Source organism: Lagopus muta, chromosome 11 (assembly GCF_023343835.1).
Source record: "Lagopus muta isolate bLagMut1 chromosome 11, bLagMut1 primary, whole genome shotgun sequence".
Classification (NCBI taxonomy): domain Eukaryota; kingdom Metazoa; phylum Chordata; class Aves; order Galliformes; family Phasianidae; genus Lagopus; species Lagopus muta.
In genome coordinates this window covers 14,368,124-14,395,959 of record NC_064443.1, presented here as the reverse complement: position 1 = coordinate 14,395,959, position 27,836 = coordinate 14,368,124, and the positions used below count along the sequence as shown (strand labels likewise).

The 27,836-nt window shown below is 44.9% G+C and overlaps 2 protein-coding genes across 7 annotated transcripts in view; one reads left to right on the top strand and one right to left on the bottom strand.

Moving 5' to 3' along the window:
- LRIG1 (leucine rich repeats and immunoglobulin like domains 1) overlaps positions 1-12,256 on the top strand; it is an 82,824-nt gene extending 70,568 nt beyond the window's left edge. Inside the window, exons 12-19 of one of the 3 annotated variants that reach the window (XM_048957519.1) lie at positions 273-436; positions 1,600-1,920; positions 2,504-2,785; positions 3,332-3,751; positions 5,006-5,128; positions 5,728-5,892; positions 6,940-7,248; positions 7,375-12,256. In XM_048957519.1, coding sequence (XP_048813476.1) covers positions 273-436; positions 1,600-1,920; positions 2,504-2,785; positions 3,332-3,751; positions 5,006-5,128; positions 5,728-5,892; positions 6,940-7,248; positions 7,375-7,607 — 2,017 coding nt within the window. In that variant the 3' untranslated portion in view covers positions 7,608-12,256. The remainder of the gene's footprint in view (positions 1-272; positions 437-1,599; positions 1,921-2,503; positions 2,786-3,331; positions 3,752-5,005; positions 5,129-5,727; positions 5,893-6,939; positions 7,249-7,374) is intronic. The other 2 variants (XM_048957520.1, XM_048957521.1) reach the window with 2 other exon arrangements.
- An 11-nt stretch (positions 12,257-12,267) lies between these two features.
- Positions 12,268-27,836, bottom strand: part of SLC25A26 (solute carrier family 25 member 26) — an 81,622-nt gene continuing 66,053 nt past the window's right edge. For all 4 annotated transcript variants that reach the window (XM_048957522.1, XM_048957523.1, XM_048957524.1 and 1 more), the window contains 4 exons: positions 26,062-26,131; positions 18,911-18,975; positions 17,401-17,474; positions 12,268-13,299 (listed from right to left, as the gene is read on the bottom strand). In XM_048957522.1, the coding sequence (XP_048813479.1) occupies positions 13,203-13,299; positions 17,401-17,474; positions 18,911-18,975; positions 26,062-26,131 (306 nt within the window). In that variant the 3' untranslated portion in view covers positions 12,268-13,202. The remainder of the gene's footprint in view (positions 13,300-17,400; positions 17,475-18,910; positions 18,976-26,061; positions 26,132-27,836) is intronic.

The following is a 27,836-nucleotide window of genomic DNA, read 5'->3' as shown; positions in this document are numbered from 1 at the left end:
CTGCTGGGGACCAGTCTGAAAACTGAATAATAAGGCACCAGGGAGTGTCTCTGGAATACAGGGAGGCGTTTTGTGTGGAGATGAAATGCCACTTAAATGTGTGACGTAGGTAGCTTCATCAGTGCTTTGAGGACAACCTGCAGGCCTTTTCTTCCTTCCACTCCTGCTGAAGGGAAGGGAGGAATGTGACTAACATGAAAGGGCCGTGAGCTTTGCAGCCCTCCCTCCGTGCAGAACTCACAGCGAGCTGTGTTGGATTTGTTTCCCTGCAGCCACATCAACAGCGACAGCTTCCTCTGTGACTGCCAGCTGAAATGGCTGCCCCCGTGGTTGGTGGAGAAAGAGCTGCAGTCCTTCGTGGTGGCCACCTGCGCCCATCCCGAGTCGCTGAAGAGCAAAAGCATTTTTGCTGTCCTGCCAGAAAGTTTTGTGTGTGGTAAGTCTTGCTTGTGTGTTTTGAGGTTGTACGAAGGGCAGAACTCACTTGGGAAACATTTTCTTTGACTACTAGCATGTTATTATGAGAGGGTTTCTGTTTTGTTTTGGTATTCAATGGGATCAAAGGAAGCCCAAGCCTGCATTTGGAAAATTTGTCATTGGCTACAATTTATTTCCCACCACAACCGCACAGCGCATCGCCTGCATCGCGTGAATCCTGCACAGGGCTCCACGGCTATTAAATCAAAAGGGACTGATGCTCATCCCAGCTCCAAATGGGGCTGCACAGCTGCACTTGGCTCGATATTACCAAGACTGCAGCTGGAAAGTTTTTCATCTTGCAGCACTCTGAGCTTGCTCTGTGGCTCTGTGTTCTTTGCTTATCTTTTCTCCTTCTTGCAAACAAGAACAAGGAGTTAAAAACAAAAAGAGGAGAACCTCCCCATCATAGCTCCTTTTATTGGACCATCTAGGCATTATACAGGAACCGACTGGCTAACACCTGAATTATTACCATTTTTCATCTAAGTGGCACCTACTGGTGTTCTCCTACTCACTCTCTGAAGTTGACTCTGCACCTGAGCTTTGGTTGCAAAGAATCTTCAGTAAACACTTGGCATGCACAAATGCCTGCAGCTTCCCTAGTAAAGAAATATAAATGATCAAAGGAGACTGAAGTGATGCTCATACATCCGGATTCTGGGCAGCACCACCATCCCACCACCATCTAGGACCTTTCACTGCTAATGCAGCGCTGGAGTTTAAGTCATAAATTCAGCATTGTTTCCTTTGTGCATGGGCTGTGCAGGGAAGGATAGTTTCTTTAGACCAGTGTATATCTGAGGTTCAGCTGCATGGGTGAGAACAGATGGGCATCCGCTGGTTTGCAGACTATCTCATTCAGATTAACAGAAGGAACCCAAGAAACAAGAGCCTTAGCTTAGACCGGCCACTCAGTGGAGGTGCATTATGTGTGCATTGTCCCAAAGGTGGGCGCTTAGCAAGAGCAAGCTGCTTTTCTGGCGTAGACAGCAGAGGATGTGAAGACAGAAGTGTAATAATGTCTTCCACTAACTGCTGTTCGTTTCTAGTTGCACCTCTTTGCTTGTTCCAGTCTGCCCTTGGAGTCCAGTGCTAACAGGGCTTTGTGTTTCCTCTCAGATGATTTCCCCAAGCCTCAGATCATCATCCAGCCGGAGACCACGGTGGCCGTCCTTGGGAAGGACATCCGTTTCACGTGTTCGGCTGCCAGCAGCAGCAGCTCCCCCATGATGTTTGCGTGGAAGAAAGACAACGAAGTGCTGCATAATGCTGAGATTGAGAACTTTGCCCACGTGCGGGCGAAGGATGGCGAGGTGATGGAATACACCACCATTCTGCACCTCCGCCACGTCACCTTTGCCCACGAGGGCCGATACCAGTGCATCATCACCAACCACTTTGGCTCCACCTACTCCAACAAGGCTCGACTCACTGTTAATGGTGAGTAGCAAGCCGAGTTCTCCTTCCCTCCCTCAGCAATTCTCTGGGGCCTGTTGTGGCCAGCTGTAAACCTGTAAACTCCTGAGGGTTTTGCAGGAGAAGCTCGTAACCTCTTCACACCAGCTGCTTGCCTCTCAGGGGATGCTGAGAATGCCATGTGAGGAGCACATGCCAGCCTGTGATGGCTGCCATCCAGCCAGGCACGGTTTTAATGGCTGTAATCACTTGTCTTTGGCTGTTCCAGTGGAGTCTTTGCCCATGGGAGTAAAAAAGTATAGAAAGAAAAGAGACTGTAGTGATTGAAAGTAGGAGGGATAATGGGTTTTGTTTCCAGCTTAATCACAGAACAAAATTAGCTTTGAATCCAGCTCTAATGATCCTGAGTGGGGTGTCCTGGACAGGTATGTGCTATGGAGATAAAAGACACATAAAAAATAGATAAAAAAAGCATCTTGTCATGTGTCGCCTATAGATAATTATTATGTAATTATTATTTCCTAGGAAGGAAAGCAGTTAGAACTGCCTGGAAAGTTGTGTTTTCTCTGTAGAACTGCTCATCCTTTTTTCTATTTTTCTTTATCAGTGCTGCCCTCCTTCATCAAAACTCCCCACGACATCACCAGCCGGACAGGGACAACGGCACGGCTGGAGTGTGCAGCTGAAGGACACCCCACCCCACAAATTGCCTGGCAGAAAGATGGGGGCACAGACTTCCCTGCAGCCCGGGAACGCCGCATGCACGTCATGCCTGATGACGATGTCTTCTTCATTACGGATGTGAAGATAGAAGATATGGGTGTCTACAGCTGCACAGCACAGAACTCTGCAGGGTCTGTGCTTGCAAATGCCACCCTGACTGTACTGGGTAAGATGCCTGAGAGTCCCTGAAAGACTGACTGGTCTAGAAGCAGGAACTGGAAGGGATTGTTCTTTAGCAGTTGCAGAAAGGGGACAAAGAGGCCATGCTCTGCGTTTTTCTTGTTCATTCTTCTACACTGTAGTTAACTAGGGAAAAAAAGCTTGCTAATTAAAAAAAAGGAGCTCTGAGTCACATTTCCTCTGTTCTGGGGAGCCCCTGTAGCCATGCTATTTCCTACCTAGGAAATTGACTTCAAAAGGAATTTGTGCTCTCTTTCTCTGGCCTTGCCAGATTATTCACGTGTGTCAGCCATTGCCTCCATAGCCGAGGCTTTTTCTCTGTAGTGAACACTACCACCACCAAGTTAAGAGACTGCTTTGGTCATGATTTTTAGATCTGTTTGGTACACAGCTTCCACAGTCCTAGGCACGTGGCCACATACTGCACTGCCAAGTATTTGTCTGCAGAAACATGAGTTATGTTCAATGCTGTTAAAAGAAAAATGTTGTTGTGGTATCCCCACAAATTAATTTCTGCTTTATTTCCCTGCAGAGACGCCGTCTTTGATTCACCCACTGGAAGACCACGTGGTGTCTGTAGGTGAGACTGTGGCTCTTCAGTGCAAAGCCACGGGGAGCCCACCGCCCCGCATTACCTGGCTGAAAGGCGACCAGCCCCTGATCGTGACAGAAAGGCATCACTTCACCTCTGGCAACCAGCTCCTCATCGTTAGGAATGTTGTCTTGGAAGACGCTGGGAAATACACCTGTGAGATGTCCAACACCCTGGGGACAGAGCGTGCGCACAGCCACGTGAGCATCTTACAGTCTCTTGGCTGCAGAAAGGACCGTACCACTGTGGGGATCATCACCATTGCTGTGGTGTGTAGCATCGTGCTGACTTCGCTGGTCTGGGTCTGCATCATCTACCAAACCAGAAAGAAGAGTGAGGAATACAGTGTGACCAACACAGGTACCTCCAGTATCCTGCTGAGGCTTTCCCTAACCTGCTGTGTTATCAGACTTCCCACCGGGGCCAAATCAGCATGTCAGGTAGCCACAATCTTACTGGAAAAGCAGTTGGCTTTTCTCAGTGGTTCTCTTGGCTGCAGCAGTTGGAACCACCCTTTGCCTGCGTGTTTACAGCTGCATTTCTGCCCTTGGCTGGCTCTTCAGAAAGGTCTTTTCCAAGTGGAAGTAGTTTCAACTGTTGTTTTGCAACTTTAATTTTCCATGACTGTAAATGATAACTCAAGATAGTCAGTGTGATGCCCACAGTGCTTAGATCCTGTCTTAACTTCTTGAGAATCTGTATTTTCAAAGACTGCATGTTCTGAACATAGAAAAGTGAGCCTCTGAAGCTGGAAACCCTTCTTACATATTGCCTGTAAGAGCTGTTATAACCATACCGATGAGGGGCATCCCTCTCCTCCTGGGGGAAGAAGGAATGCTTATTGCTTTCTGCCAGTCTTCCAAGGGGATAATAAGGTGCTGAACCAAACGTTGCAGGGATAAAAACTCTCCTGCCATCAGCTTTAAACAGTCTCTGTACAGAAGTAAGGCAAAACTACTTTAAGGCTTCCCTGTTCTCACATATTTGGTCTTCCTGTATTGCTATTAGATTTAGATATAAGCATGAGGTGGACTTAAGTAGGAAACGTTGGATACCATGTCACCAGTGCCATGTCTAAGTGGGATTTTTGTCTCCCTTCTATTCAGTCCTGGTGTACTTGAGTTTCACTTGGTATTTAAATGGCAGGGGAAAGTAAAACTGCCTGATACGAGATGGAGAAAGCCAAGGGTAGCTAAGTGACTTGGACTTTGCCTGCTGAAGTCAGAATCCCTGCCCTCCAGAAGCCTGTTCTTCATGGCTCTGGGAGACAGAGGACATGAATCAAATGAGGTGTGCTGGATTTCAGGTGATAAGCTCTTATGGGTTGTGAAGAGACAGTTCCACTTCGTCCTGGCAGTGCCAAACATCCAGAACATCAGTTTATCAGCATTAAATCTCACAGCTTCAGGCTTTGAAAAAATCGGGAGTGGGGCTGCTGAGGGGCATTAGGAGATTCTAGGCAGCTGAATTCTAATTCACTGCTCTTACAGAAAATACCAAGTAGACACAGATCTGGTCCTCAGTCCCTCTTGAAAATGGGATTTGAGATGTAATACAAACAGAAGAAGCCTTTATGTTTTCCTAGGAATTCATATCTTTCTCCCACTGCTCCAGATGAGACCATTGTGCCTCCAGACGTGCCGAGCTACTTGTCCTCACAAGGGACTCTTTCTGACCGGCAGGAAGCGGTCGTCAGAGGAGATAACCAGCAGCCTAATGGACACATAGACAGCAATGGTGAGAACCAGTCATTTCTTCTGTATTACTGCATCTGAACGTGATGCAAGGATGGAAAAAATACAATGTCAAGTATTCCTGTGCTTGTTATGGGTTAGCTGATAGATCTCTGCACTGGAATTCTCCGGCCTCTGCATTTATGCAGAACAAGGACTCTCACTTTGCAAAGCTACCCTCTCCCTGTTATAACCGAGTTTAATTAAGCAGATTAAGCAGACAGCTTCAAAACTGCTCAGTCAGGCCATAACGAGTTGTTGGTTGTTTTTTTTTTCCCTGCTAATTTTGGATTAGTTCTTTGGCACTGGAGTTACCATAGTTAAGCTTTACTAGAAGGTACATTAGCATGGCCTGTCCCTGCCTTCAGGCTTAGAAATTAAATGCTGGGGTTTTACAGTATTTAAACACGGCACATTAGGAAAGAAAAGGTAACTGTTCTGAACTAAGATTCTCCGAAGATTAGACATCACTTACAATTTTAAGCTAATGTTTAACAGAATCTATTATCTTCACTGCTGTTTTTCCCTTTTGCAGCTTTTATGGGTAGAAATATGACTAACAAGTCATTCAGCTGAGGGCAGATGGTTGTAATCTGTAGCCAGATGGTTCGTTTGTTACAGGTATGTGTCAGACTGATGCTGGAAGGTGTCCAGATGTTGAAGCTCCCACTGTAGGTTGCAGACAGCCAAAGCTGTGCATCGGCTATAATAAAGACACTTGGAAAACTGAAGACACGGCTGACGGAATGCTTGTTCCAGATAAGACAGGTACAAAACTCATTAATCTAGAAAGGTATTTCGTGTTTGTACAGATCAGAAAGCCCTCCGAGTCAGACAGCAATGAGACGAGAAATTGTTACCTTCAGAAAAAGAGGCCAGGATGTTTCTCAGGTGTGAGCACAATAAATTACTTTCTCCTGCTTGCTTTGATCCTCTCTCAAAGTTGGATAGTTTGAATTCAAGGGCCCATCAGAAGGAGGAGGGCAGAAGCTTGTGCTGGCCATCGCTCACAGCTGGCTGAGGGGTGTTTTGATTTGAGCTGTTCCTAAAATGAAGAGAGCCTTTCCAAACTGAAGGTGTTAAAATTTTTTCATGGTCTTTAAAGGCGCTGTCATCTTCAAAGCTCAGCGTTTCTTTTCTTTTTTAATTTGAATGTTCAGAATTTTACTGTTGTTCTGGGCACTGCACCTGCTGCTTCTCTGTGCCAATTTCTTGGGTGTTACACTTTCCTATTTTTAGGATAAATTCTCTCTCCAGGAGAAACAGTAAAGTAGAATAATGAAAAGCTGTCAAGTGCACTCAGGAAACTAACTTTCAAAACTCAGAACCTCCTTTCATCTTGCTGCTTTGAATTCTGCTCAGCCGCTGTTCCCACTAGCAGCAATAAAGTATCCTGAGATAACAATACGATTTGACAGTGATCCCTATAAAGCAGCAGCACAAAAATAAGAAAGGCAAATTGGTATTTTAAAGCGGTTATAGCAAAGTTCCAGTTTCTATTTCTGCCCTGACTAGAAAGTCTGGAAAAGGAAACAAGTGTATGGTAGATTTTTTAAAATGAAATCAAAGCTTCTTTGGAGTTAGAAAAAAAAAACACCAAAAACTCAGCTAGTTATTGGAACTACCTTTAGTGACAGGACAGCTGCTGAGTTGTGACAAGCACAATTTTTTCTAGCCCTGAATGTGAAGCAGAAAATGTCCATATGATCTTCCGAGCGAGCTTCCCGCTCTGCCGAGTGTTCTGTGTGTCTCAGTGCTGACAAATTCCAGCTGGTCCATCTGCATTTGTTGCTGTTTTCTCTTCCTTCTGGAAAGGCTACGGCCTGCCCGTTGTGTGCACAGACTGCAGCGGCAGCACAGACAGCATGAACGTCCACATCTGTCCCGGCGAGTCGCAGTACTACGCTGAGGGCCTTCAGGCTCTGGATGCTTCCTACCACAATGCACTGAGCAGCAAGGAACGGAGCAGGAAGAGGGGTGCAGGCACCACCAGCCTTCTTCATCCGCAGCAGTGCAACGGGATTGCCAGCAAGAGGATGGAAGCTGATGGGACCCTTTACCCCAGCAACCACGACAGAATAACAGCCGTGAGCGCCGCCAGCCCTCTGCTTGCAGACCAACACGGTACGCCGTGCCCTGTTTGCTTTTTTAACTTGGCTCAAGGGCAGGAATGACAGCGGCAGGGTTGGCTTTGTGCGTACTGCTGGCGGGCTGAGCACCAGCTAACCGCGCTGCTTTGCTTTTCTGCAGGCTCTTCGCAATCAGGAGCAAAGCCTTCAGAGCTCAACAACCTGAACTTGGTGAGAGCTTCGCCGGCAGGAGGGTCACTAAAGCAACTGAACGTGCTTCCTGAAATTCCCCCAACACTACTGGATCTGCAGAGCGAAGCAGAAGCAAAACAGGCCCTCCTGGCCAATGGCTTCACACCCAAGTCGTGCGACTCCAGTCATGCGTTGAAGCCCTCGAGCAGATCGACAGACTGAGAGGACAGACTGCCATGTGCAAAGCAACAAACGTGCTATTATTATTATTTTTTTTTGCACAGAGTATAGAGGCTACTTACTTCTACCTCAAATCTTGAACTGATGACCTGTCAAAGGCAAAACAGCTGAGGTATGAGAAACAAGCTTGTATGGGGAACAAACTCCTGTTCGAGCGTCATCTGTTTGTACATAGTTTAAAACTTCCCTGTGAAGTATGAAGCATTCAAAAGTTGACTTGCATATGAAGCACATAAATGCAAGAGTTATTGTGTAAAGAGAAAAGTATTTGATACAATTGTACATAAGAGTTTTCATATATAAATATATATATAAATATATATATATATCTTTTACAGAGGCTATTTTAATCTTTAGTGCATGGAAAACTGAGTGAAATTTTACAATTTTGGCAATACTGTTTTCAGTATCAGGTTGCTGTTAAACTTTGTGAGAGAAATAATTCTGGTGCCTTAAATGCATAAACAGAAGTTTAAAAAGCCAGACTGTTCCAAAGGGATTGTCCTCTTTCCAGTGGAAGTCCCTTTAAATCAAGTATCAATTGGGTTACTTAGCACAAATTCTTTCCCCTCTGAAATTTATTGCACTTAACACATTTAAACAGGGATCTGCAACTGTTTGAAATGAAGCTTACAGGAATAAAGAAAACAAGCAGTGAGGAATTACATAGCAACCTGATTGTTTTCCTGTTTGTGGAAGAACTTAAATTCCATTATTTTTAACACTGCATCAGAGTTTGTATTTTCCCCATGACACATTCGAGTGGACCACACAAGTGGCACGAAATAATTCAGCAACAGTGCAGAGCCCCAGAACAACCCGACCAAATGGAGACCGTGACTAGCGAGCAGTCGTTCCCAAAATAAACGATTCATGCAGTAAGCCGTGGGGTGGCCTCATGCACGGCACCTCTCAAAAGCTTGGCAGCAGCAGGCATTCCGTGCCCAACCGTGCTGCATCACTGGCCACTGACACAGCCGAGCTGCAGGCGCTGCCCCCAGTGGAGAGGAGCCTGCAGTGCTGCAGCCCGGCCCCGTGCAGGAGCAGCGCTCAGCCCTGCGCTTCACCACGTTGGCTAAGCAAGCAGTACACGTCTGGCCTGGAGGGGGGTTCAAAAGCATGGAGCTGCTGTGACAACAGAAATTAAGTCCCGCTCTGACAGCTGTACCCTTAATTCATCTGACACTCTCACTGTCTCCCTGCAGTACAATATTCCACTTGCTTGTTCAACACCATCGCCCTGATCTGCAGCCAGACTGTAGGTGAAAATATCCGCTTCCAATTAATTATGCTGCCTCGTGTAGCAATTCTGGGCTGTTCAGAAATAGTCTCCTTTAGAAGAGAAACTGTGGTTGAAAGTACACTTTAAAATGGAAATGTCCGAAATATTTTTACGTGGTCTTTTAAGTTCATCCATGAATGGGGGGGAAAAAAATGCCCATTTTGGAGAAACAGATCTTTGTCACTTCTAACTTCAGTTTGAAGCTTTTTATTCATAGAAAGGCTGCTTTCTGTTGGTGTTGGTACCTGTGGATGGAGGACTCCCTTCCAGTTATTTATAATTTGAGTTCTGCTAATATAAGGTTGCTAACTCTGGTGATGACTACTTTGGGGAAAGGTTTATTAGGGGTTTTGTTACTTTTTTCCTTAGGAGCAACACAAATGCCAGTTCCACTGCAGCAGAATCGAGTGGAAATCTACTTTTGCTAAGACTGTGGCTCACAAAATGCAGAAACACTGCAGTTTGGGTTCAGATCCATTACTTTTGTATCTGTCTGAGACCTACCACACCTGTGGGATCTTAATAAAGTCGCGTGCTGCCCTGCAATGGCAACGTGCCCATTTATTTTAACGTTGGTTGTGTCCCACCTTACCTTGAGGCCGACATCTCCTGTAAGGAAGGATCTGCGTCTTCTGCACAGCAGCTGAAGGCGAGCTTTGCTGTAAACAAGCCAACTGAGCCCGACCTTAATGAAGCAAAGCATAATTTAGCCAGGTACCTGTCTGTATCAGTTTCTGACTATTGACACGTTTGCACTTTGAGACAGGTGGCTAATTATGTTGAGTGCCAAGTCTGTTCCAAGCAAAGGAAATGGATGTTAGAAAATCATAAACCGAGCGTATGTGAGCGTATGTTTCCCTTTCCTCAAGGGAAAGGCATGCTTCAGAACCAGCTCAGTGAGGATGGGGGGACTGGGAACACAGGAATGACTTAACTGACGACTCATTTTGCTGGCAGAAATGTCATCACCATTGCAGAGACAAAGCATAGTTGCCACATTAACATTTGAAAATGATGTTTCTGAATAAAGATAACTGCCTAACGTTCTGACTTCCACTAAATATGTGAATTTGCTGCTTCTAAGAGGCAATGTGAAAGAGGAAGTATTACTTTTGTGTACAAAGTTATTTATTTATTAGAAAATTTGGTACAATGTTGTACATTGAAAAACATGTAAGATATTAAAGTGTCTAACAAATGCATTGAAGTGTCTTTAATAAAGGTTCATTTATAATATTACAGCTTTTTTGTTGAGTGAGCTTTTGGGAGTTTCAGTTAAAAACCTAAATAAAATTCTAATCCATTGCTATACTCTTTTCTGACTTTCTCTGATGAAGGTACAAAATAACTGCCAGAACATCCCTTTGTGAAGTCAGACCCACAAATGTAACCTCAGGTACTGCAGAGCAGTGTGAGCCTTGGCAGCCCGACCTGGGGATGGGGTGGAAGCTGGGGGCTGCACTAAAAGATACCACAGAGAACTCATTCGAGAAACAATTCTGATACATGGACTGCTGAAGTATCTGGCAAGTACTGCTATCTTGGCACGGAAAGCAGAACAGATGGGTGTATGTGTAAGCATGTAAGAAAAATGGGGCCAGATAGCACCAGATTCAGCTGCAGTTGTGAACACCTTTGGCTTTCTCAAATCCAAACCCCACCCTGTCTAGAAATCACAGAGGCAATTTGTGATTGAGAGAAGAGTGAATTCCCACTTAAACTAAATTCAATTTCTGCATATTAAAAAGTATTCTTCAGTTGCTAATTCAAAGTATGGCACAGCTTTTCTGAGAGCATCTGATAATTCCCTTAACACATGTAGGAGTTAAAGTATTTTAAAATGGAAAAGAGAGATCCTTTAAGCCAATGCCTTGAGATTCAACGTTATCCCAGGAATGGAATAAGATGAATTTTTCAAGTTTCAGTAAACTTGAAATAACTGCCAAAATGTATCTAAGAGCTCAAGGCAAACAGGCAGGAGAGGAAAAACACTGCAGTGTATTTTTCACGTCCTCCTCCCTTGTAGTCCCAGAACTAAGTGTCATTTCCAGCAGCATCAGTGCACTGCTGTGTGCAGAGCAGCCCCTCTCCCCACTTGCCTGCTGCTGCTGGACGTGGACAGGTCCTTCCTGCGGTGTGCTGGGTGCAGAGCAGGTCCTGCAGGGCACAAGAAGCCTGGAGGCTGGTGGAAATACAGCAAACATCTCAGTAGGGCAAACCCATGGCAATTAATTAACTGCTGTGGTAGGGTTTTTTTCAGCTAAATTTACTGTCACTGCAGTCCCAGATGGACATGAGTGCAGGCTGACACAGCCCTGGGTACCGAGCAGCCAGAAGGTGCCTTAACCTCCCCTTCTACCCACTGACCATTCAACCTCAGCAAAAAGAAATAAGCAAATAAATAAAAATAAAAAGCAAGCATGAGCAAAGGCAGTTCTGCTGTTTACCAAACAAGCAGCCTTAATGTCACAGGACTGCAGAACTGGTTTCCCCCTGTTCCATGCATGGTTTAGTTTGCTAAAAATTTGGCTACTTTTTCAAGGTGGTGATGACAAGAACTGATTACGTAAACATTTAAACAACAAAAAACTGTATTTGGATGAGGGGACTGAGGCACAATTACTTTCAGCTCAAGTAATTAAATACCCCAACAGCAGTTCTGTCCCTCTCATCTGTTTAAAGAGCTTTAATAGAAAATACGATGCAGCTTTTAAGACCATGTAATAAATCTCCACCCTCCAATGCCCCTGAAACTGAGTCTGCTATATATAAAAGTTCATAAAGGAGACAACCTTCGAAGTGCTGCACTGTGCCATGGAAAGTGGGAGAAGTCAGCGGCCAAGACGGGACTTGGTTGCAACTCCCCATTTTAATTGACGATTATTTTTAGGAGTTACGGTCTCTGTTCTGCACATTTTATTTGCCTGCCAACGATTTTCTAAGTTTGGGACTCAGAAAAGTCTGATTGCTCTGTGATGGGATGACAGCATAATAAACCACCCCTCTTTAAGGAGAGCAACCAAACTGTTACACGTAGAACACAGGGAAACACATCATCAAACTTTGGTTACCTCAAAAACGTTGAGCAGACGGACAGAAGAGCATCCCATCCTTTGTGCCCGCAGTGGCTGTGCATGCCAGGCAGCTGCCACATCCCACCATTGACCAGCAGCCGCCCTGCCCAGCCTCCTGCATGCCACCGCAGTGTGACCCGAGGAGACAAAAGTCTCCCAGCAGCCTCCATCGTGCTGACGCAGCTGGGAACCTGCAGGCAGCCCAGGCCTCCCTGCACAAACACCCTCTGTGTCTAAAAACTTCCAAGCATCACGTAGCCCAGTAAACTTGGCCAATTATTTCTCCCCCCCCCCCCCCCTCGATTCTGGTGTTAATTTTAAGTTAGTAATTCCAATCATGCCTTTTCCACCAAGCACGTCCCAGCACCATGTGGGCCACCACAGCTTCTCCTTCCTAGCACCACATCAACACAGAGGATTGCTCTGCCTGCCAGCAGCCCCCAGGAGCGCTTTGGAACCACCCCAACTCATGCACTCCCTTCTGGGCTCTGCCATTCCCAATCCCTGCTCCTTCACCGAGGGAGGAAGACCAAGGCAAGGCCAAACCGCAGGTCTTTGCTGAGGCACAGCTGTAAAATAATACAACACCGTGCTTTTACTGGAGAAATGTGACACTAATTAATAACGCCACGCTGGTTACCACGCAAGAACGCTTGCTGTGCACCTGTAGGCATAAACAGGAATATAAACTTTCACAAACACGGCTCAAAGTCAGAAACAAATGGATGATTGTCTCTTACAAAGAGCCCTCCCAGCCTGGAATACTGTCAGTGCTGTTGGCGGGCGGCAGGCCGTAAGTCTACCACAAACAGTAGAACCCTCCCAGTGTTACGAGGCAGGTGCCACCGAATTATGAACACTTGCTTTATTTCAGCTTCCTCGCTCAGCCCACGAGCTGGAGGTTTGCAAAACATTTCCCCTGCAGGAGTTCTAGCAACGCCTTTCACAGCCACCGTAATGAGCTATTTGCCCCCCAAACATCACTTTTTTTTGGCATAACTCTTACAATGACTTCACTCATTTTCCATGCAGGAAAAATTTCATGTTTGGGAAATTGGATTATTTGAGGATTTACTTTTTGTTAACAGTGAACGTGGAGTTCAGGCTGCTGGACAGCTGCTGCGGGCGCAGCCAAGAGGCGGCAGGAGAAAGAAGGCTGCGCTTGTGGGCAGACTCCTCCGTGGGGTCAGCAGCTTTGCGGGCTCTTCCACAAGGCCCAGCTCAGAGCAGCAGCTGGCGTGTCTTCTCATAGGTCCCCAAGAAGATGAACCCTCCCAGGCTGATGGCTGCCATCCGCGGGACGACACCTGCAAACAAGCTGGAGGCAAGGAAAAGGTGGCTTCAGAGCGAGGGCGGATGCTGCGCGGTTGGCTGCAAAGGCTTTGGGAAATAAAGCCAAAAAGAAAACCACCTCAGATGGGAGGCCACCCCGTCCAGCCCAGCAGGGGTACACCAACATGGCCAGGATGCCTCTCTGCCAGGAGCTCCCAACTGACACAACAGCACGGACTCCCAGTAACATGTAACAAGGCCAGGAGGGAGGGACCAGGAATAACCCTGTGTTCAGCCATGACGATTTTCGTGTGCCTGATCCCACCAGTTCTTGGAAGTTAACAGGAAACTCACGCAAAGCCAATTACTCCAACACATCTAAGCTCACAGTTGGTTTAATAACTTCAGGATAGGCCAGTATTCCCTTCCAGAGGATTACAGGCTTCCTTTACTGTGAGCAAGGATTAAACATAAGGCTCAAATCTATCCACCTTCCTCTACTGACCGTTGGGAGGCCTCAGGCAGCTCGGGCTGGGCTGCACAGGGATGCTGCTGCCCTCGGCTCCGCACCATTCTGGGTGTCTGTCCGTGGTGGGACTGCATGCAAATCCCTGGGAAACCAAGCAGCTCTCCTGGCTCCCTGTGCCACTGCTCACACTGAGCTTGGGAAACCTCAGGCTGCAGTAACACTGGTTTTTGCTGTAATGAGCTTTGCTAAGGAGCCTGGAGCACACAAGCAGATGGAAACATTTTATGGCTTTACTAGACAGCAATTGGTCTATTACCATAATGACAGCTTTAAAACAGAGTAATTTGTACAAGGCATGTACGGACAGAGCACTGATAGGGTAAATCCTACAGCACAGCACTGCTCTCGGGACACACACCATCTTTCTCCTGCTGAATTAGACAGCATTTATTACAGGAGCAGTGGCAGGCACTCATTTACAGAACAGCACATTCAGCACTCAGCTAGTACCCAAACAGAAGCAGATAACCAAGTTACCCAGCAGCTGTATCCCTGGCAGCACGCATTACTAACCATCACTTCCAAGAACCCCAGACATGCTACCCCCAACTTCATTTTCTCACCTGCCACCACGAGCTCTGTCCCTCCCAGACCCACAGCTCCCCCAGGGCAAGGAGAGCTGAGCTGTGCTGCAGGCTGATCCAAGCTGGGCCCTGCTGTAGCACGTGTGCCCCATCAGCTGATGAAATGAATGGTTTGTTTTCCAGCAGCCCCACCAGAAACCCCTCAGATGGGCACAGTTCTGCCATCTATTTGTATCTGCACAGATTTTTACTTGTAGCGCTTTCATCTTTGACCCTGCCCCTCCTGTAACAGCGCTCTGTTCCCACTGGGCTTTTCCCCATTGCTGAAGCACGTCTCCCAGCTACTAATGAGATCCAGCACCGACAGCTGGATGGCCTCAACAGCTGTAATAAAAGCACAAAACATGACTGATTGGCAAAGAATAACGGTGGGCTTTCAGGTAAAGATACATCATGCTCTCCTCAACCACACGATTCGAAGACCCAGGAGTAACATTTAAATTCCAGGAAGAGGCCTGGCTGCAGGTGTGTTCAACCCACACCACATGCCCTCCCCTCCATCTGGGTGCAGCTCTGCATTTCAGCATTCCTAACCCAGAAACAGACCTCAGTCCCACCGTTCCAACACCAAACGTTACATTTTGGGGCCACACCTCAACAACTGGAAGCAGCAAGCCACTGGCACAAGGGCTGCTGACATGACCCACATCTCTGAGATCAAGCCCTGGAGACCAGTGTGGTGCTGCCCTCTGTGCCACTCTGCATCCTCACAGACCTGGAAGCTCAGCCGTGGACATGAAGCAGAGAAATGCTCTGTCCCCAGTGAGCACAAAGTGGGACAAGCCATCTCACCCGATCTTTCCCATCAGTCAAAATAACACCTGTCTTCCTCACCAGTGAAGCTTCATCCATTGCTTTCAAACAGCACCACCTCCTTGCATGAAAAGCACTCAAAAAAGATACATTTGCATTCATGTAAATGGTTCATTCTTCCATTGGTGGGACCTAAGGGGCACACAGATCCATTTGCCTCATTTCTACTCTATCTCCTCTGCAGGCCTGTCTCTCTGGACAGAAAGGGATGTGAAATTTCTTGGAGTGAAGCAGAGGGATTTACTAGGTGCAAAACAGGAAGTTGAGCCCCGCGCTCTGGTTTTAATAAGGTGGCAATAAGCAATGCATCTTTCTGCCCCCAGAATTCCTCCTCTTCAAATACAAGATTTATTAGAGAAGTCATAAATCACTTCATGTTGCAACTGGCCAAAAAAGGCCGACGTTTTTATTGTTTCTGATAAATAGATTTATAATTGGCAGCAGGCATGGCAGTCTCTGCGTTTATTTTTCCCAAGACTTTCTTCCTTGTCCTTGCAGCTGACACAGCTTGGCCTACTTTACATTTTACTTTTTCTCTAGATCACTTATTGTTTTGATTTCAATTGAATTGCATTCCCTTTGGTCCCAGTCCACGGGTACTATCTTTAGGCAGAGTTTAATCGGGGGTTGTTTGGAAAAGGGCACTGCTGAAACACCCTGAAAAGAACATAAACATCTATTTTCATTTTCTGCTCTTGGCAGAGGAAGGGGAAGCTTCCCCCAGCCAAACCCATCTTGTTCTGCCCTCCAACATCAGCTTCCATCAGCTGCACAAGAGGACCTGGAACGCATCCTCAGATGGACACCTCAAAGAGAGGCCCTGAGACAGCCATCCACGCAGCCTGGTGGTGCACACAGCTGGACAGCTTCCTGGAGTGACTGTCCAGAACTTCCTGCAATTTGTTTCAAATTATTTCCCACATATGTAGAAAGAGGACAGAACTTTTACCGGCCGCGTGAGCATGGATCAGATGTTAAGAGAAAACTCTCTCCTGCAAAGCCAAAATGTACATGCTGCTTTCAAGCAGCAGTTTACAAATGTTAGAACAGCACCCCGAAAGTATCGGCCACATCAGCCTATAAAAATTATAGCAAAAAGCTCTGAGTAAAGCTTCCACAAAAACCTTCATTTCTCTTTCAGCTCAAGGGCAGGTGGGACACAGACCCCAGCAAAGGAAGCACAGGCTGGACCTCATGGGCAGAGGAGCCTCTACTCGCTGAGGTTGAGATGAATATTCTGTATATTGACTTTGAGAGACCAATAACCAGTGTGACTTGCACTCAAACAGGGCAGGGTAACATAAACGAAGCAGGTGTCTAAACTCTAATAATAATTTATAAGCCTGTGACGCTTTCTTCAAAAGCTCTCAAGATGTTCCACAAATGCTACCAAAGGACTGTTTTTTCACAGCATCGCTCCAAGGTCAGAATGGCAATTCTCATTCTCAGGAATGAGTAAAGTGAGGCAAATTAAGAGATTGAATTGACATCATCCCAGACTTCCTATAGCAGCTAGAAGTAAGCCCAGAACAACATTTCTACACCCTGGTGACAGCAGGAAAGCAGCTGGATAACTGCTCTGGAGCTGCTCATATCGATTAAAATGATGCCTGTTTCAGAAAACCTGCACTTTTTGCCATGAGTGCTTCCATTATGCTTCTCAGTATCAGCAAATATAAAGGAACAGAGGACACCTTGCAAGTGTTGTGAATGTCAGTAGGAAGCTGCCAAGAGAAGACCACCCATAATGGACACAGAGCTCCTGTGCCAGCACTCCCTGTTGTCTCAGGAGGTGATGTGATTCACACACCTTGAGATTAAACCGTGGCACTAATGCCACAAAACTGCGTGCATGACCAAAGTTTAAATGGATCCATAACACAAACACGTTCATGGAGGTAAGTCCATCACAGGCTGTTTAACACAGAACCATTTTCAGCTCAGAAATCTGGAGCTAACCTAAGACATGGCCCCAGAGAAATACAGTAACATCACTTTGGTTGTCTTCCTTGGACACTGCTCCTAGCCAGTGCTAAAGACCAATCACTAGACTGGAGAGACACAGAACAGCAGTCCTTACCTACCTGAGAGCTGCTCCCTGGCCATGCACACAACAATTTAAAAACTTTTCTGTATGACACCATTCAAACACAAGCAGGCCACTGTCCCCCCTCCTGGCCCTCCCCAGGCACACAGATACACTTCTTCAGCACGTCCTTACCCTGGCAGTCCTTGCGTCCTCCAGATGCCACCAAGGGCAGCCAGAACGTTTCCGCTAGCCGTGGTGGAACCAGCCTGCACCAAAAGAGAGAGAGATCAAAACCTGTTGCCAGAGAGGTTTAGTTATTTATTAAGCACCCAGTCCCTCATTAGCACTACCTTGCAGCAATTACAGAGGTCCTAATGACCTCCTTACTCCAACAGAAGTAAAAGCTCATTGTCTCTGGGAATGAGGCAGAGGACAGAAGGGGAAATGTAGGCACAGAAGAACAAAACAATCACCCCAAGGTCACAGAGCTGGCTAATTACTGACCAGGGGCTCCAGTCTCTTCTGCACTACACTCTGCTCTACATTCAGCAACTGACTCTGAACAATATTAATAAAAATACGCTCTCAGAATAGCAACAAGTGACTTTGTTACTCACTGGCTTCAGACTCAAACAATAGCAGCCTGGAGATGAATTTAAGAAATACTAATTACCAACAATGTTTAAAAACATGAGCAGTGTTTTGAATGGGAAAATTACCTTGAGTGAAAAACAGAGGACAAACACCAGGACTGCAGGCAATTAAATTACACGTGTGATCTAGTTAGTGTGAGATGACTAATGGTCTCAGAACATTTCAAAGCACCACCATTCCCTTGCCAATGCTGACCTGGTTGCTGAGGACAGCAACAGACAAATGAAATCCATTTCCAAGAGCTTTATCATTAATGCTGTCCAAAGGCAAAGAAGCTGCATCAGGAACAACACCCAGCAGTGAGAGAGACGACAACACATGGTGAGCACAGATGCACGTGACTCAGCTGGGGAGGTGCATGCCAGCAAGAATAAACATCCCTTTACTGAAAGATATGAGCCATAGGGTAAAAACAATCCACAGAAATTCCAGGATGCCTGACCTTTGCCAGCATAGCAGCTCTTTTCAGGGCAGGGAAAGGCTTTAGGAACACCAGGCTTTAAGCTATGTGGCTTGCTTAGCTCTGCTCTGGATCAGTGAGAACGATGGGAATACTAGATTTATTAGCACTTTAACTGCTCACTAAACATACTAATCTTACAAGCCATTTTCCTTCTGCCTTGGATGGCAGAACTAAGTCATCATGATCTCTGTGGTTTAAAAACGGAGGATGAAAATCTAGTGTCAAGCCCTCCTCAAAAACCACACACACAGAAACCACTATCAAAACAACAGAGGAAAAAATCCCTGTTGGGATGTTTAACTTTGGGCACCGCTGCATGAGCCTCAGCAAGTCTGGGGTCCATCAGAACTGCAGCACCTTCTCAGACAGCTACTATGGGAAAAGACTAGAAGAATAACTCAAGGAACAGAACACAATTCCATTAATTCTGCACGCAGTGCCTGTTCAAATCTAATCCTGTCTTCAATGAGAAGAGCAGAAGTCATCATTAATATGCTCTGAATTTCATTCTGTAATGACCACTGAGACACTCTGAAACTACCCCTGCCATTCACCTGCATATCTGCTGGTATTTCCCACTCTTACCTTTGCCAGCATAATTCTTGTCTTCGCTACATCGAGAGGTGTGGTAACTGCAGCTGCAAATCCACCTGAGCAAATTAAAATACCAAACACAAGTGAGACATTGTTGGTTAAACATGAATGCCATACTACCTATAATTCTCATGGTTGTGGTCAACACTGCTTCGTTATTAATGCCTACAGCATGTTTCCTCATGTCAGAGCCCAGGCACGTTTTCAAAGGTCCACATACAGAGTGTTTTATTCCTGTATGTTGGCTTAAGGAATAACAGTTCTGTGCTATTAACCTTACACTCAAGCATCCCTGCTGAGACAGGTGTCCTCTCCATTTGGACGCATATGAAGAATATACAAAGGCCTTAGCAATAACAGACTCCACTTTCAACAACTACAGGCAAGCACGAAAGGAAAAACCTGCTTGCTCATGAGCAGAGAAGGTAAAATAAGCATGTCGTGTTGTGCTCTACCTTGAGAATTAAAGTCTGAACACTGACACTTTAGAAAGAGAGGAAGGATGTTTTGCATCTGAAACACAGAGACAGACTGGATCTGAACTTCAACTGTTAGACTTGAGATTCTGCTTCAAGGGAAAGACGACAAGCCAGAGTTTGGGATGGAGCTCATCTCCAATGAAAATCAGCTCAATTTTGGAAAACAACAATGTGAAACTGTTAGAAATTATCAGAAGTCCGCTGCCACAAGTGTCATCTTCTCACAGGCAGTTTTATTCTCCCTAATCACTCCCAAACTTCACCCTTGGAGCTCATTACTTTCACTCAGAGCAGCCAGCTCAGCTGTGGCTTTCGTCCCAAAAGCCAGAAATCTTAAGCTTATCCATGTGCATGTCTCACCCACAAACGTGTGCCTATTTCTCCACATTTTAACACTGTGGCTGCAGTCTGGCCTCTTGCACTACCTAGAGACCAGCTTTGCTGCTTTTTCTCCCGGGCTCTTATTCCCTTTGCCTTATTTCACCATCCTAAAATTAACTCTGATTTCTCTCTGCCTCCTCTATTCACAGTATTCTAAGCAAGTAATTCATGCTGAGGAAGAGCCAAACTGAAGGAAACTTCTAAACACTGGAGCAGCACAGCAGTAAGTGAAGAAAGAAAAGGAAAGGAGGGAAGAAAGACTTGTTCTGAAATCTGTCCTTTGTGTTCCCTTGGTGTTTTTTATCTCACTGCTCTGGAGCTTGGATAAACTCTCTATCTGCTACAGCGAGGAAAACAGTGACTCCAAAGGCTGAAGCCTATGCAGCACCCAGGGAATAAGCTAAAAATAACCTATGTTTTGCTCCAAGTTTTCTGGAATGTAGAAAAATTGATCTTTCCTTTTCTTGGGATGGAAAGGGAGAAAACATTTCTTCTAAAATCTGACAAGTCATGAAAAAAAAACGTCAGCTCCCCAGGTGGATGGTGATTTTACCTGCACCTCTCACAGCCACCGCAGCTGGAACACATTAAAGCCCTGCTTTCTGTCAGACAGGGGCTGGCCAGCTGGCACCCTGTAATGACTTCTCACAGCTAATTAAGGAAGGTCCCATGATAATTCAGGGTGTGCAGCAAGGCAAGCGCACAATGCCTTGGATCTCAAACCAGAATAGCAGGGAAGCAGAGTTAATGAACGCCCCGTTTGGAGCAGCAGCTTCTGCTCACGTAAGCTCAGCCCAGCAGCTTCACTCTGCCGGAAGTTTTCTAGCAGTGACTTCTCACTAAAAAGCAGAAAAACGGGCTGCACTCAAGAAGCCAAAGCAGAAACTATGAGCAACTTAAAGTAAATTCCAGCCCATTCCTGGACCTTCTTTAAGGTCAAAAATCTTTTCATTGTGAGCCAGTTTTTGACTAAATGACCCCAAAAGGTTTCGAGAGAACAACTGGGTTAGAAACTTGGTACTCGTGTCAGCAATGTATTTTTAGAGTAATAAAAATAATCTCCACGGAAAATGGTGGATTTACAAGTCTGGATGTGGAAGTTCTTCCTTTGCCCACAAATCAAAGCACAATTGAACAGTGAGTCACAGGGCTGTTGGATCTGTATCAAGCAAAGATCTCAATACAGCGCTGAGCTGTAGAGGTGATGGATCTCAATACAGCGCTGAGCTGTAGAGGTGATGGATCTCAATACAGCACTGAGCTGCAGAGGTGATGGCAGCTCTGTAGTAGGGCAAACTTACTTTCCTTATTGGAGCCTGTTGATTTTTTTAAGCAGTCATTCCTAACAGTTCCTTATTGGCAGGATTGAACTCAGTGACAGCATTTTGAACAAACGCAGTTCATTCTGATACAACGTTCCAAAACACTCTTATCTAAACAGTTTAATCAAGACTGCTTGGTTTTCATTTTTCCCCAGCTAACATCTGGATCTTGCAGACTCCTTGGTTATTAACTTTTCAGTGTTTCTTTTTCCATCACTGGGAAGTATTTGGTACAGATTTACCAGTCAATTTAGAAAGACAACAGCAACAATAAAATGCTTCACAAGCACAACAGCAGGACAAATTAAATGCAAGTTTGCATACGCTTAACAAAAGCACAAGATTAAAGTTAACATCTGTAGGGAATAACATTGTATTGTGGGCAGTAAGTCCGACAAAATGAACATGCTTCAGCCTTAACCCTAATTAACCGAGGTAATTTTAGAGTGACCTCATCCATAAAACTGCATGGCTATCTCACAACTCCAAGAGCTGTCACACACAGCTGATAATGTCTGTTCAACAGTCAGAAAAAATAAGGTATCATAGTGGGAGGGGAAAAGGAAAGGCCCAGACACATCCAACCTCATGCTCTGTCTCTGTAGAGCTACCGAAGAGAAAAGGCACCTCCAGAACAGCCTGGGACCAGACGAGGGCACTTACCAACTCACCCATAGAGAAGACTCCTTTTATCCCTTGCCCTTACAAGGATCTGTCTACTGGCTTGAGCTCAGCAAGTAGGCATAAAGATAGATTTGCACACAGGAAAAGGCTCCTGGCTTGTTAACGCTTCTTGCAGGGCAACAAACACCTCTGTTGGGAAAATAAAAGTTCATGCTACTGGAAAATTCATCACCTGTCTCCCAAGAAGTTACAATGGACACTGTATATTCACACATGTCAACTGAACAGCCTAAAATTTACCGAGTGCAGGGTGTTAAACAGAAAATCCCCTTGCTACTCACACTTTCCCACTGACCAGGTCTTGATGGAAGTGCTAGAGAAAGACATCCACTGTACTGAGGCCAAGCAGAGAGCAATTTACCTTTACTTGGCAGTAAGAATAAAAAGGCTTGAAGACTTCAAGATAATCCTCTAGGTTTCTGCTGGCATTTCCTATCGTTCTTAGCTGTCATATGCAAATAGAGACTGAGAAGCATCAGAACAGAATGAAACACTTCATTTGAGGACAAGACATAACTCGATCCTAGTGGTAAGGAAGCAGATCTTGATTTGAAGATGTATTTTATTGACACTAGGTTAATTTTTAAGAAGTTGATTCTGGTCATTTATCACTGCAGGGATAACACCTGCCAGTGCTAGAGCAAAGTGACCTCAGCAGAAGTACCAGGAGCTGAAGCACTTCTCTTCCAGTGATTGAACTGCTCTGGATTTAGAAGCATGGTCCAGGCAGACACTGAAGGGAGAATCCTGAAAACTACTCAGAAATTTATTCAGAGCTATAGAGTTAAAGAGGCTTTCAGACACAGTGTGTAATCTTGTCAGAGCCAATTAGATCAAAACAAAAGTGATGGGAAGTCCCTCCTGCTAACGTGCAAAAAGGTCTCATTAGTGCTTTTATTATTCACTAGGCTTGCACCTCCATTCTCTGTGACTCTGTCAAAACAGAGCACAAATTATTAATGTTAAGTAATTATTTTTTTTTTAAAACTCTGGAGAAAAAGGAAGCATCTTTAATAGAAGCAGTTTTCCCATTAAACGAGCACTCTGGTGCTCTGACAAACAGGAGCAGTATCACTGTTGCAGGGGCAGTGCTTTGCTTCCCTAACAAAGGTCAATACCCACGGGCAGAATTTCCTTGCCAGCAGCCCGAATCTGCGGAGGGCATCAGAAACCCACACAGGACTCTTCTGGGACAGTCTATAATACAGATCTGCTCTTGAGTTCCTCCCCACTGCCTGCTCACATATCTCCTTCTCTCAGTCCCTGACTGCTCCAAGCGTCTCCTCTAGTGAATACACCAGAGATGATGAGAAAGCTGGACAAGGCCTCTGGGGATTAAATTATTAACAGATGAGACAGAGAAGATTCCAAATATGTGATATTTATGTTCGTGCCTGTTACGTTTCTATAAAAAGCCCATGGAGAGCATACATACATCTACACATGTGCGCTCAACAAGAGTCAGGCTCTCATAGCACTTTGGCTGAAATCTCTGTTATTTCACAGGCACTGGGGATGGAATTCAATATATTGTTACTCTTTGTTCTGCCTTTGCCAAACAATCAATTACGACGTAGCTAGGAGCTAACCAACACAGACACATGTGTGTATGTGTGCGCTCCCCATAAAGGGAAGCCAAAGAGGACCTCTCATTCAGTTTGTTTCAGCTTATTACCCTGCCCCTCAGGACCTCTAACATATTTTTAGCAAGTATTGAATTCAAGCAAGGAACACAGGAGAAAAGCACGTCTGTGTGACTTCTCTAACCCACAACCACCACAGTGGCATTTGATAGCATCTTTGCATTCAAAAGCTGGATTTTGGATAATCTTCTCCATTGGAGGTTTATAATGTGATGATTTAAACCCATTCAGATGCATAAATACATCTTATTTTCTTCACAGGGTACTGGTGGCATTTCAATTTTTGCTTTGGGTGAGGAAAAAAAAAAAAAAGGGATAAAATGTTTGGTCTGGTTTTTCTTCTCTCGTTTGAAGCTGTAAGTAGGTAGTTAATAGTTTTTAATGTGGAATAGAAACTTCAGAAAGCAGGAAATTATTTTTCCACCTCCTCCATTCAGTAATGGGGCTAAATATGTTCAGTAAAACAGAATGGGTGCAGGGCTGGTTTAGTCCAGTGCAGATTCTGCCTGTTGTGTGTCTGCAGAGGGAGGGAATGAATGGTAAGGTTCTGACCCAAAGCCAGTTTAACCTTGAGAGTTTTGAAGCAGGCTCTCAAAGGACACATCAGACAGGGAGTTTAAAATGTTGCTAGTGAAAAGGGAAGAATAGGGAAGGAAAGAACAAAAAAGGAAAACCAGGCTGGAGGAGCTGAAGCTGCAAGGTGAACCACAGAATATATCATCACCAGTTTCATCACAATCTACATATTGCTATACATTGCACAACCTACAAAAAAATCGACTGCAGTTTTGCAAAGATTCCTGCTTTGGGAATAGAGCTTATGAACTGCCTCATTGAACATGAACCTGGAACTCTCTGTGCTGCTCCAGGACCTGGTGTCCCCTTGAGCATGAGGTGTCAGGTCTCCCATTTCACACCAAGGGCACTGAAGCACCCATGCACGATTGTGCCTCTGGAAGCTCCTTCTGCATGTTTCCACTGGAAAGTGAGCACATAGTACCAAACATCCATCAAACAGTAGCAAGTTCAAGCACAACTGGCCAGAATCAAGACACAGACGGAAGGAAACAGAGGCACCAGGCTAAGTTTCCAACTGAGGCACCAAATTGGACTTCAGGAAATTACTCCACAAAGCCTTGGGTAAATCAGATAACCTTTCCAGCTCTCTGAACGTGCCTGAACACAGTTTTTGTATCAATCTGACTGTAAAGAAATCAACACAGTTAAATTAATGATCTCCTATCACACCTGGAGAGACCCAGATTGCATTTTAAAGCATTTTTAGCCTGATAGCTTGTTTGGTTTCAAAACAAAAATGAACCATCTGCTTCAACCGCTCTCATTTTGTTTGTGCTGATTAAGTCAGTGTAAAACCCAAAAGCAGACCGAATTTTAAGCAGAATAAAACCTTTTCACATCAAATCAACATAGAAAATACAGCTGGACACACAACAGGTTGCCTAAAATAGCCCCTCTGGACCCACATTGAATCAATTCTACTCAAACTATTCCTCCCATTGCTTGCATGCCTGGTCTTCTAAAGTGAGTGCACTCACAGCCATCAACCCTCTCTTCTCAGCTGTGCCATTACAGTGCCTACCAAAAGGAAGCCTCAGACACTGCTGGAATTCTGTTGCTATTAATATTTCAATTCCCATAAGAGAGTTTATTTTAAAAAATTACATACAGTGTAACAGCTCTGACTTTACAAGTCATCAAAGAACAAGCTTTGCTTTTGATAATCTCTATTTCAAGAAATGCTATAATTTCTGTTTAAGCAGCATTTATTTTTTCCACATACTGTGCCACTGGTTTAGAATCTCAAAATGTATTTTAATTCCTTGGGGAAAAGCTCTGGTTATCCATCCCTGAACTACTAATCTGTTTTTCTATTAAGACAGTTAAGTCTCTCCTCCCTCTAACTTGTCAGCTACACTGATGAGTCATTAATTGATTTTTATTTTTATTTTTATTTTTTTAAATATCTACAGTAGTCTAAAATCAAGCAAGAAGCCTACTGAAGAATTCAATTAACTTCTGGCTTGCTTGGTAATAAATAGTGCAGTATTGTATTCTGCCACTCTTTATTCTTGTTCTAATGTCTGGAGATTGCCCAGATGTTTCACCCTCCGTTTCTTTTTTGCTGCGGAAGGCTTTTGCCTCCAGGCTGTGCAATGCTAGCCTCTGCTCTCCTGACTCTAGTTAATCTACATGGCTGTCAGAGCTGTCACATGAATGGTGAATCATGGCCTCTCACTTAAAGCCCTGGGGATGCGCTGGGAGCAGACAGCTGCACAAACCCGCACCCAAGCGAAGTTCCTCCTGGATGAGGATTTTACAAATCAACTTGGAAATAATCGCAAAGCCTGACTGACAGGCCCCTGGATTTTAAATAACAGAAATTTGTCAAAAACAAATTGGTTGTCTTTCAAACAGACACCCTGTTTCAGTCGGCCTTTTTTTCCCCTGCTCTTTCCTTTGCTGACTTTCCTACTTCCAAATAACAACTGGATCCATTTTCTTCTAAACAAACTTGAATTACAAAGGAATGTTGTTCTGCTATACTTAATAGATTTGCACATTTTTCCTTTTCTTCTTTAGTCTTTCCCAGTATAACATATAATCCTTTGCACCTGCAAAAGCTCCACAGACTGCTGACTGCCAAGAATCCACCACGTGACCCTGCTTCCATGACCAGAGATCCTGTGTTTAAAGAGAAAGGAAAATAAAAAAGTTATTAAATGTTCGAATCTATCTGATCCCCATGCGAGTTAACTCTGAGGATGGGAACTTAAGCAAAAAGCTATTTTTGTGGCATTTTTCAGTGATGTAATAAGTGATTTTTCCCAAGGAACTTGTGTACTTGAACGAGCAGATGGAGTGAGAAAGATGTCTGGAACGGAGGGCGGCTTGAAGCAAATTGCTTTCAAGGATTTCATATGTATGTATTTAAGCCTGTGGCCATGTAACCTTGCAAATATTTTGTGAATTGATTTTCTTTTTGGCAGATAAAACCACGCAAAGCAAAACACTGCGTGAAGGGGGGCAGCATACAGGCAGCAGCACCAGCTCAGCCCAGACCCACCCAGCACTCCCATGCAAGATGAGCAGTCCCTGGTCCAGCGTGATATGAATTGTCTGCTCCCCTTCACTTCTTAAACCAACCCTTCCCCTTGTGCTCCCAAAAGAAACCATCATTAAGCAAATTACTCTTATCGCTCCCATTATATTCAGAAGCAGGTGTGTCTGTTTTTCACTTGGCGTCATTAGGGACCACACACCCTTCTCCTTGCCACTGCTCCCACACACCACGCTCCAACCCATTAAACTCTCTTGTAAACATGCACATTCTAAAACACCAACAAGAACCATGTCTTCTAAAAAACAAGTACTAAGAATCAGGTCAAACACACAGCTTGATGACTCTGACTGGTATCAGCAGCAAAGGCCAAAGCTTGCTTGGGTGGGTTTTTATTCTGCCAGCTGCAGTCACTGTGTGTCCTCCTCCACCCCCCTCATCATCCTTATCCCATCTTTTGAAATGCTTAACACTGGATGTTCTTTGGAGGAGAGATTTCTGTTTTATGAGCTCAGGAATGCTGCTTAGCAGAAAGGGGAGGATCCACGGCCCTTCTGTGGCCTACTGCAGAGAAATCAATAATTTTATTTTATAACTACAGCACCATCTCACTCCTTTTAAAGATGTATTATTTCTACACTATAACATTTTCTTGAAAGCAACCCGATAGCTAGGCTAAGCTGAGATACTGCTCTCAGGCTCCTGCTCTGCTATGCAGCCACACTCCTCTGGGGCACGGGAACTCATTTCCCTCATTTGCTGACTCTTGATTTAACATGCTGTCCTTGTGACTCGCTTCTTCCAACTTGGCTGGTGGTTATATTTCAGCTGAATGTTTTAAAAATCAAACTGTTCAAGCAACAATGGCCAGCCACAATGTTGTTTGGTATCCTGCCACAGCTAAATAGCTGCAGCTCTGCTTTACGAAAACACTAAAGGGATTTCAGTCTCTTTAATGCTAGTCATTCTTTTTCCTGGTGTTTTCAGAATGTGTTTCTATTCTTCTGTCAACCACAGCAGAAAATGATTTTCATCTTATAAATAAATAAATAGGGAATCGTAATTCTTCAAACCCATAAGATGCTTTTCTGGAATAACTTACACTCTTCGGACATGCAGCTTTCTTGCAAGTCAGTCCTACTGGATGAAGGATGCATGCTCCATCATAAGACAAAGAGCGCTGCTCCAAAACATCCAGGCATTGCCAAAGCACAAATCCCATCTTCAAGACCCTTCTCATAATACTTAAGGACCATAAGGAACCTTAACCTGAAAGCCAAGGTTTAGAAATTTAATTGCTGTGGCCCCTTGACAAAAATTGTACTGCAC